Source organism: Macrotis lagotis, chromosome 3 (genome assembly GCF_037893015.1).
Source record: "Macrotis lagotis isolate mMagLag1 chromosome 3, bilby.v1.9.chrom.fasta, whole genome shotgun sequence".
Classification (NCBI taxonomy): domain Eukaryota; kingdom Metazoa; phylum Chordata; class Mammalia; order Peramelemorphia; family Peramelidae; genus Macrotis; species Macrotis lagotis.
This window is the reverse complement of record NC_133660.1, coordinates 289,284,373-289,295,501: the sequence shown is the minus strand read 5'-3', so window position 1 is coordinate 289,295,501 and position 11,129 is coordinate 289,284,373. Positions and strand designations below refer to the sequence as shown.

The 11,129-nt window shown below is 35.4% G+C and overlaps 1 protein-coding gene across 1 annotated transcript; it reads left to right on the top strand.

The window, feature by feature from the left end:
* The first annotated feature begins 229 nt into the window (after positions 1 to 229).
* LOC141519443 (olfactory receptor 14I1-like) lies at positions 230 to 10,682 on the top strand. The gene is made up of 3 exons (XM_074231683.1): positions 230 to 336; positions 10,034 to 10,347; positions 10,477 to 10,682. The coding sequence occupies exons 1-3, from the start codon at positions 230 to 232 to the stop codon at positions 10,680 to 10,682; spliced, it is 627 nt and encodes a 208-aa protein (XP_074087784.1).
* The last annotated feature ends 447 nt before the right edge of the window (positions 10,683 to 11,129 follow it).

Below are 11,129 nucleotides of genomic sequence, written 5' to 3'. Positions count from 1 at the left end.
ACTGAGGCAGCATTCCAATCCTGTGAAGCCAGAGCACATTCAGCACAGGCTATTGGTAGTATTGGACCTGAGCACTGCCTTCATTGAGACATTGCTTGAAAAATTTTAAAAATCCATTCAGCTTTGAGCTTGATGGGAAGGTGGGAACCTTGGCAACAAATTAGAGGAACCCTTGAAATCAACCTTGACCTGTGACCAGCAGTTTCTGATTTGTCTAGGAGACCTGGTCATGGACCTCATGCAGAACAGGAGCACCGCAACTTTGGGAAAGCACAAAGCTGGTTATTTGCTGGTTCAACAGCTGGATCCCTCCAATCAGTGCCCCAAAGCCAGCTGGTACTGTTGACAGTGTATACCAAGAGGAAAATGGATGCAGTGTGCCACCTCATGAGGAGCTTAGCTGTGACCAAACTGAGTGTCTCAAATGAGAAAAACCTGAGGAAACTGAAGCTACCAAGTGCAAGGTAGAAGAGTGACACAAGCTGGTCATCCACAGCAGGCTGGGCCCTGGGGATCTACAGCAAAGTTTCATCCACAGGTTTCTCCAAGCTCACAAGATACTTTTCACTGGGGTTGGGATGGAGACATTTACTACAGGGGCTGAGGAGTACTCAAGAAATTGCAGCTCCTGCTCCAAAGGAGTCCAACTGCTATGGGTAATCAGCATATTGTTAGCCTCATGACCTTCAACACCTCCTCTGCCCACAATTTCACCCATAAACAGACTTCTTCAGAGCCACTCTCCTCTTATCCAGAGGGAATATACAGGCCTGGGATTGTCTATTTTGAACCTGCTGGTAAGTTGCTGCATCTCTTGGCTTTAGCAGTGCCCTAGAGTTCTTGCTGAGAGCCCTGGGGAGAGGAGGTGCATGAGGATTAACCTGGTCAAACACTGGTTTCCTCCTGCCATTCTGCCTTGTAAGTATTGCTTTCCAGTGTGAGCACTGGGTGTCATTGGCTGCTTTTCTCTAGACCTTCCTGGACCCATCTCTTTACCAGAGCTTTCCAGGGAGCTATGGGAAACTCTAATTCAACTGGGTCAAATATTGAGGAATTTCTCTTTCTTCTCTTATTGCAAAAGCTATCATTTATTTTTTTTATTTTAAAGATTTTTATTTAATTTGCCTTTCCTTCTGCCCCTCCTTATTCAGAATTATACTGTTTTTCAATTTTCTTTTGTAATCCTAACCTTCTGGAATTCATAGTTTATGCTCCTTCAACATAGAAACTGCTGAATCTAGTGTGATAATGACTGGTTCCACTATTTTGAACTGTTTCTCTCTGACCACTTGCAATATTATCTCATGTCCTGAACACTGTAATTTGCTTTCAATATTTTTCAGGGGTTTTAACTTTGGAATATCTTTCAGGATGTGAAGAGAGTATTCTTTTTCTTTCTATTTCTCAGGTTCTAGTATATCAGAAAAATTTTCCTTGATAATTTCTTGAAAGATGACCTCTCGGGTCTTATTTTGATCTTGGTTCTCACAAATTCTTAAATTATCTCTCCTCAATCATTTTCTGGGTCAGTACTTTCTACTATGAGATATTTCAGATTTTCTTCTATTTTTCCATTCTTTGGATTTTGTGTTGTTTTCTAATGTCTCATGAGGATCTTAACTTCCACTTGACCATTTCTGCTTTTTTTTAGAGATCTTCAGTGATTTGTTTTCTTTTGCAACAAATCCCCCTCCCTGCTTTTAACACGTTTAACATTTTCTTCATTTTAAGGAGTTCTTCAGTGAATTTATTTGTAACTCTTATTCAAATGGTCAATTTTGATTTTAAAGTGCTAATTTCTTTACTATTTTTGTATCTCCTTTGTAAACTTGTTGACTCTATTAATTTTCTTGCATCGCTCCTTTTTTCTCAATTTTCCCTTTACCTCTCTTATTTGACTTTGAATATTTTAATTTCTTCCAGTAATTATTCTTGGATTTGTTTTTCACTTCTTTTTCCTTTAAGGATTTGTTTGTAGAATTTTTGACATCATCTTCTGAATTTGTGTTTTCATCTTTAATCACAATAACAGCATTTCAGTTAGACTGTCCTGACTATCTGGCTTTCCTAAATTTCAAGTCTTGACTTAATTTTATATTAGCGGTGGACTTTACTTTCAGGTTGGAATGGACACTGTCTCAATCTTCTTGTCTTTATTATGCTTTGAGTCAGTTCTATGGAGTACTTACTGTAGGATTTTTATGCTTCCAGGGTGTTATTAAGGACAAATATGGTCCCTGCTCTCTTGGCATGTGCTCTGCATTTACCTAAGACAGAACCTTGTTTCCCTATAACAACATCTGCTAGAACTTCTTTTAAGTCTGGAAGTACATCCAGAACCTTGCTTTCCTGCAGCCTCAAGTGCTAATTTCCCCCTCTTTTCCCTTGGAAATACTCGAGGTAGTAGAGCATGGTCTTGACTCAGTAACAGCAAAGGGTCACCTATAATGGCTTTCTGATCACTTGTCTAACCAACATAAATGAGAGTTGCCAAAGCTGTTGCTGATCCTGATTCAGACATAGACTTCCCTTGCCAATCGCCTCAGTGGTTTTGAGTTGAAAATTTTTCTCACCAGAGCTTTTGTTTGTTCTAACATTTCGGAATTTAATTTGAGGCATTATTTTAAAGTTATTTAGAAAGAAATTTGGGGGAGTTCAAGGGAGTTCCCACTCATATCTGCCTTCTTGACTCTACCTCTGACCATTCATTTAAAAAAATTGCTGATTTTATTTTTATCTGATTTTTTCTCCAAAGATAAAGATAAAAAATGGATGAAATTGTGTTTTGTTTAAATGAATGGAAGGGGATAGGATGATGTACTAGGAACAAGTTATATATTGAGCCTTACTTTCCTAATATCTAAAACTATGAGGTGACTCAACTTTATGACTTTTAAGGCCTGTTCCAACTATAAGATCTATGATTTATAAGAGGTAATGAATCATTTTTAGAGCAAATAAACCCCAAATTTTGATTTCAGTTTCACAAAGCTTTTCTCCAAAGATAAGGAAAAATAAAATCAAATTGTAATTTGGTTTAGTGAAAGTTATTAGGTATTAAAGGGTGAATTAGTGAAAGGCATTTGAAGGTATTAGTTCCTCATCAATAGTACTAAAATGTCATACCTGAAGACAATTTTAGCTCTACCTCTATGAACTGAAGAAGAAAGGCACAACATTTTTTAGAGGTGAATTGATTTTTACAAGATCTTTTTCAAAGAGAAGAAAAAACATGTAACTATTGTTGAATTCATTGAAAGATATTAGATTTATAACATGTAAATATTATAAATAATATAGTCTACTGGCCTAGATGGCCAATAAAACATTCAAAATCATAAAGGGCTTAAAGGACTGATAAATCCTAAATGGCCTCCCTGGTTATCCTCCAGAAAGTCATTGCTGTAGAAACCACTGGAATGTCTTGTCATATGCCCCTTCTCCTTCCAGTACAAACCTGCCAGTGTTCCAGTGTATCCAGGGGATAGAAGTGGATATCCCTCAGATAATAAAAGAACTTAGTTTTACATTCCTAAATGAACCCATTCACTATCAGTTCTCATATTTGACATGCAAATAATATATGAGAATATATCTTAACTATCAGACATTTTGTTCCTGAGGATAGAAAGGAGATACCTTTTCTCCTAATGATGTATCCAAGATTACATTATATGTGAATGATACAGTTCTTAAACCTCATATTTTGTCTGATGATTTAACTGGCCAACCTGATGGGAACCACTTCTGCAATTATTACTGTCCTAGACTTTTGCTCTCCTACATAGTTTTTTTTTTTTCTGAGCAATATCTCTTTACTATCTACTCATTCTTAACAAATTCATTGTATCATCTGTGAGCGGCTGTCCTATCATCCTGTTTGTCTGCCCAGCTTAGGTCAACTTCCTTCTCTTCTTGGATGGCACAAAGTTTATCTTGCTTTTGACCTTCTATTATCCCCTTCAACATGGTTTCACCGTGATGCTAGTATAATGTCTTTCAGAAACAATTAGACCATCATGTAGAGCCTGAGCAATCAGATATAGTCATGTGATCAAAATAATTCAGAGAACATTTTTCCTAAGAAAGAAATATTAATCCTTGGAAACATAAAAAGATAAGAAATATGTCTTTGGACTATTATATGTGCAAGATGATATAAGAGGATGGGTTAAATGGGTAGACAGGGAACCAAAACAATGCTACTCAGAAAAGAACCTCCAAAGACATAATTTTAAATCAGAGAAAATGAATCAACTATTTTCTTTTATCATATCTACAAATGGTTATTGTCTACAGTGTAATTGTCATGATACCAGCCCATTGACTTAGGGCAATAATGTTAATAGAAGAATGAATGCAACGCTAATTTATGTGCTGGAGCAATATTAGATATGTTTAGCCAAAACTTGCTATCAGTATGATAGTGTTGTTTCTTTACCATCACAGAGTGTGCCTTCATGTCTTCATGCCTTTTGTTTCACTCACTATTATACTGGTTATGTCCTTTTCCTATCTCTGCAATTCACAGACAACTCTTCAGGCAGTCTTAGGTTCAAATTCTACCAAAAAATTTTATATTTCCCTGGGTAAGTGACTTTCTCTTTTGACCTGTTCCTCATTTTTAATGAAGATGTTGGATATGATGACCTTCAACTTCTAAAGCATTGTATCTAAATCTATTTTTCCCCAAAGCAGTGACTCAATGTGAATTCACTCTCTACATAGAATAGAGTTCCAAAATAGTTTTTGTCCATCTAGGAGAAAAGAAAGATTAGTCTGTCACTCAAAAAACCATTTAATAAGCCCGTATCATACAACAAATTCTCCAGGAAGCATGGCAGATTTAGAAAGGGCCAAAAACAATTCCCGGTCTCAAGAAACTCACAGTCCAGTGGGGAAGACAATGGACATGATAGTTCATATAGATAGATAGAGAGATAGGTAGATAGGTAGATAGATAGATAGATAGATAATAGAGATAAAGAGAGATTATGAAGGTAGAGCTAAATAGATGGATAGATGGATAGATGTGCTTCTCAAAAAAACAATAAACTCCTACATGCAAGAAGCTTACTTTCTAATAGAGGGAGACAACATATTAATGATATCTAGAGATAGATTCACTATGTGTTGATCAAACCTTCCCCAATTCATGATACCTGAGGAAGGGGAATAGTGAGAAGAATAGCTGAGACACTCTCAACCATTATATTCTTCTAATGACTCACCAATTTAAAGAATGAATTCAGGATAGCATTATTCCAAGATAGGTGTCATGAAAGCTCTGGGGAAATGTATAAAATACAAGAGAGGGAGCTAAGTACAGTCAATTGGATAGCCTGATTAGGACTTCCTTAAGATACAGTGCCTTGAAAAAAAGTAGGTGTTCTTGGATATCATGAAATCCCTCAGAGCTTTGGAAACATCCTTAAATGTTTCAATTGTAAATACCATTACTGTAGACTTGCATTAGTAGAGGAACTTTGCTCATGTTCCTCATGCCAATGAAACTGAAGACTCTTTGCTTACTCCATTCAACTACAAGGGCATTGCTACTTTTGTTTAATTTGACCCCATTTGGGATTGCCTTGGCAGAGATAATGAAGTGATTTGTCAATTCTTTCTTTAGTTCATTTTTCAGATGAGGAAGCTGGGGCAAAGAAGGGACAAATTTTTCAACATGTTGTTTATAAAATAAACTCTACCCTACATCAGTATTCTCAAGGGATTGGGTAAAGAATCCACAGGAACCAAAGGAATGATGACATTCACTTTGAACACTCTGGTGATTTCACAGCACCTTCTCCAGAGGATGACATATCTCAGCAGGTTCTACAATATAAGAATCACCAACAAAATTTTCCATAATGATGTTTAGGTTCAGAGGTCTAAGACATCAATATTTGCCATGCTTTTGAGTAGGAAAGTGAGAATGGAATTAATTGATGAGAAAAGAAATGATCTCCTGGTTGTAGAACAGTAAGTAACTAGAGAATCTAATGACAATCATATCATATATTGGAATGTATGGACATAAGAACAAATAACTCCCTTATCTTCATGATGATGATAGTTATTTTTTGGTGACTGGTAAGTTTGCTCGGTTGTATAATTTGGGAACATAAAAATCAGGGGAATGATCTCAGTGTAAGAGAATCTATTTTGGGTGAGATTGTCTTACTTCACCTCTCTATTTCATTCATTCCCTCATCTTTATTTAATTTTGTTGCCACAATGATGGATTGGACTTTTGAACAACTTCAATGGAGAAAGTGCTGACTTTGAAAGCACAAGAGAGTTATTTGACCCTTACTTTTTTTTCCCCCAAACAGGCAAACAGGAGTGAGTTGCTGCCTATCTCTCTCTCTGCCTCTTTCTGCCTCTGTCTGTCTGTCTGTCTGTCTGTCTGTCTATCTGTCTCTCTCTATCTCTAGCATTAATAAAGGGCCTTGGTAATTGGGCTACATCCAGTTTTAAGTTTCTCCTGCTAGGATCATGGATTATAATTGAACAACACATGAATGCAGGGATGATTCCCTTCTCTGAGAACTTCAACTATTCACTATTTGTTTTCAATAGATTATGTACCACTTTTAGGTGGAGGCCACTTTTGAATGACTTGAAGTAGATGTTAGATCTCCCAGTTTTTTCAGACTACCATTTAGATATTCTGAAAATAAAACAAATATTACTCTTTTACTGATAAGATAATACTATGTCTAAACGTTTGATATGTCTTAAAACCCTTCAATGAGAATTCTAGATCTCTGATTTCTTTTTTCACTTTAGATTGTAATGAGGAAAAGAGAAGCATGGAGAACAAGAATTACAAATGCATATTTGTGTGTGTGTGTGTGAGAGAGAGAGAGAGAGAGAGAGAGAGAGAGAGAGAGAGAGAGAGAGAGAGAATATGGATCTTGTATAGGTATATTTCTTCTGGAGGTTGATAAATATATATGCATATATGTATGTATATATATATATATGGGTAGATGTGTCTATGTATAGGTCAGGAATCAGACTATGCTAGGTCTGAGAACTCAGGGGCGTTAAATTTGTTACTATGCTGTTAAAATGGCTCAATTTTTGGGATATTAGGAAGTTTGGAAAATGAATTTTAATGCTGAATTTGGAGTTCAGGTTTTTAAGGAGACTGAAACCTAAATTGATATTTGCTTTTAAGTGGAAGGTTAATAAAGGGATATCTGTCTATCTAGCATGTATTTATCTGTATTTCTCTATAAATATATTATCTCTATCTCTCTAAATATGCAGACATATAGGCACATATATATGAGCATATAACAGTATTTTAGAAGTATAAATATGTTTTATATGTAAACATACTTCCATATAGAATAAAGCACATGTTTGTATATCTATACACTGTTATATCTATATCATTCCATCAATATCACTATTGCTTGTAACATCCATACCTGTCTATTCATTTGTCTACCATCTATTTATTTATTTATTTAGTTTTTGCAAGGCAAATGGGGTTAAGTTGCTTGCCCAAGGCCACACAGCTAGGTAATTATTAAGTGTCTGAGACCGGATTTGAACTCAGGCACTCCTGACTACAGGGCCAGTGCTTTATCCACTGTGCCATCTAGCCGCCCCTACCATCTATTTATTATATGCATGCTTGTGCATTATTTTATCTTTCTATCTCCACCTCCATCCCTCCATCGTTCTCTGGCTCTAACATCTCCATCTCTATCTGTATCTTTATTTTTGTTTTGCACCTCTGCCTTGCTAGGTACAGTTTTTTCTTTTGCAAATGTCTATAGAATAAAATCACAACACCAGCCTTAATTTCTTCTCAATGTTAATTAGTTCTTCCAAGAGTTTATCTTCATGGTAGTAGATCTGGGGAAATGAATTCCTTTCACACAATAAGAAAAGTTTACTAGGGGCAGTGCTATCTAATACCTTAATTTTACAGATACTCAGAGGAACCAAGAAGTGAGCTATGAACGAGTAAGTGACACTAAAGGTGAAATGTCTGTGATGATGCAAAATCGATGCTTAAAATCGGATTTCTTGAAGTACTAGATCCATTGTCTGATGATTAAGTTAGATGGAAGACTTTTGGTAGCCTCAGCCCAGGTCTTGTTTCAGTAGTGGTAAGATATCCTCAAGGAACAAAGAGAAACTGTATTCACCTCATTTAGAATAAAGAGTCTCAGTGAGTGAGAATAAAAAGGGAATTTATTCAGGTGGAACTATTTCAGCCTGGATGACAAAAAGGCCTCTGCTTGTTTTTCAAATTCCTATTTATTTTCAGAAAAAAAATACTTATGGAGACAGTCTTATCAAGTATGTGGAAGTACATCTAAGCAGTAAAATTTGGACCAGTTACTTACCTGTAAACTCATAATCAGAAGTATTGAAATGTCTGGTAAGTGTAAAAAAGACCAGATTGCAGAGATGAAGGTAGCACAGGAAAAGTCAAACTAAAATATGAGGAACATTTTGTATGGGATAGCATTTCTAGTCTTTCAAGTGTTTTTTTTTGAAGTCTAATACATCAATCTTAATATGTATATGTATATTCATACAAACATGTAAACATATATATATATATCATTTGAATAGTTATATAGAAATAGATGTATATATAAATATAGATATCATTTGAACAAGGGAAAGAATGATTTATTGCCTATTTAGCACAACTATGTAGTAACTATGTAATGTGTTAGACCTGAAGTCAGGAAGACTTTTTCACGAATTTAAATCTGGTCTCATATTCCTTTTAATTGTGTGATTTTGGGCAAGTCACTTAACCCTATATACCCCAACTTCTTACCTATGAAATGAGTTTGTGAAAGAAATGGCAAACGACTACCATATGCTTGTTAAAAAACTCAAATGTAGTCATGCATAGCTAGATTCAATTAAAAAACAGTAACATCAGAGTAATTATTCTTACTGGTTTCAAAGCATCTTTCATTTCTACTTTTTTTTAATGGGGAAACTGCATTTAAATTCAAAATAATTGGTTTCAAATTCTGAATATATTTCTACTTGTCTATATTACAATATACAAAACACTGAATCAGTTTGGGGCTTGCTTTATCTTTCTATGAAAACATATTATCATTAAAATAAGATTATTTGATATGATTTTTTGAATGTTTTCAGATCATTTTCCTAAATATAACCATTTGAAATTTAGTCTTACTCTTTCTCTCATCCTCTTCTTTCTCTCATTCTATCAGTATCTATAGATAAACATTGATCTAAAGATATATGTACAAAAACATATAAACTTAAATCAATATAACCAGTGTTTATATAAATAGATATATTTACATATATGTATAAAATGTATATATGTATTCATAAATATTGGTGTATGTCTGTGTAAATTTATATACTAATGCATGTTTACAGATGCATGAAATAGTTTTCATCCTTGATGGTGATAATCCTCTATATTAAATTTTTATTGATATCATTCACTTTGCTGATGTTCATCTTATACAACTTCCTCTGGTCATTCTGCACAGCTAGGTATCTGTAACTCTGTTCTAGCATTTTATACTTATCATTTCTACTGTCAGCTCTTACTTTAGCTGTTTGGGTTATGAAACTAAGTCTGAATTTTCTTTTATTTAAGATTGGTTGGACAGAGTAGGTTTCAAGTTTTATTTGGAAAAAAAACATTCATTCTTTTCAACACTCTTTTCTGTTATTAATATTATTAAATGATGTCAGTTAAGTTCCAGAATACCAGCAGGGATGAACAACTTCATCATCATCACACAGTTCCTACTCATGGAGTTCTCCAGTATGAGGGAGTTTCAGGGCTTCCATGCTGTGCTGTTCCTGATGATTTATCTAGCAACCTTGATGGGAAATCTTCTCACTATTGCTGCAATTATTACTGATCCACAACTTCACTCTCCTACGTATTTTTTTATGAGCAGCTTATCCCTTCTGGATCTCTGCACCATCTCGGTTACAATTCCAAAATTCATTGTGAATTCTTTGTTGGCATCCAGTCCTTGTCCCTCTTTAGCTGTGCTTCTCAGATCTTCTTCGTTCTTGGCTTTGGAACAGCAGAGTTTGCTTTGCTTGTGGCTGTGTCCTATGACTGCTATGTGGCCATCTGCCATCCCCTACACTATGGCATCATCATGAGTCCAGTACATTGTATCTTGGCAGCAGTTGGCTCATGGCTCAGTGGACTTGTGTATTCAGCTGTCCACACAGGCAACATGTTTTGGCTGCCCTTCTATGGTTCAAATGTGATCCACCAGTTTTTCTGTGATATCTCTCATGTACTGAATGTCCTAACCTCTGACGTATTTCATACAGTTTCCATTAATTGCAGTAAGTTTAAGTGTTTTCTTCTTCTGGTTTGGCCTTTTAATTGCTTCATATGCCTGCATTTTCTTCAATATACTCAAGATTCCTTCTGTGGATGGGTACTATAAGGTCATTTCAACCTGCTCCCCACAGCTGATTATCATCTCATTTCTAAAATGATTGTGGTTCTCAAGGACACATTGGATACCTCACCTATCCAGAACCTTTTAATTGCAATGATCTACACAGTACTGCCTCCATACATGAACCCCATCATCTACAGTCTGAGGAACCAGAAAGTCACAGTTGCTATGGCGAAGATGATCAGAAGAATGTTTACCACATCCTTGAAAAAATAAAAAAAACCCTGAAGATTATCTATTTGGACTGCAAAATATTCAAGATCATTCATGAAGTAGCCTACATCAGGAAAGAAGTTTATCTGAAAACTTTCCTATCCTGAAAAAAATGACTCTTTAGATTAAATGTTACATAGAATGGAATGATTTAGTCATTGATTTTAGCATAACCTTCAGCCATCTTACCAGTGCTTATGGTCTGCAATGCAAATATCATGGTACTGGCTCACTGTCTTTGGACAAAAGTGCCATCAGAATAACAAATAGGCCACTAATTGATCCCTTGCAAAAATTTAGATACGCTTAATCAAAGGCAGTCATCACAATGCTCAACATGAAGCTTGATTTCTCACTTTCATGTTTTTGTTTCCATTCATCTTTCTGATAGTATTTATTTTTTCCTCCTCTTGATGTTGAAGATGAACTCACCTTTCCAAACAAATATTA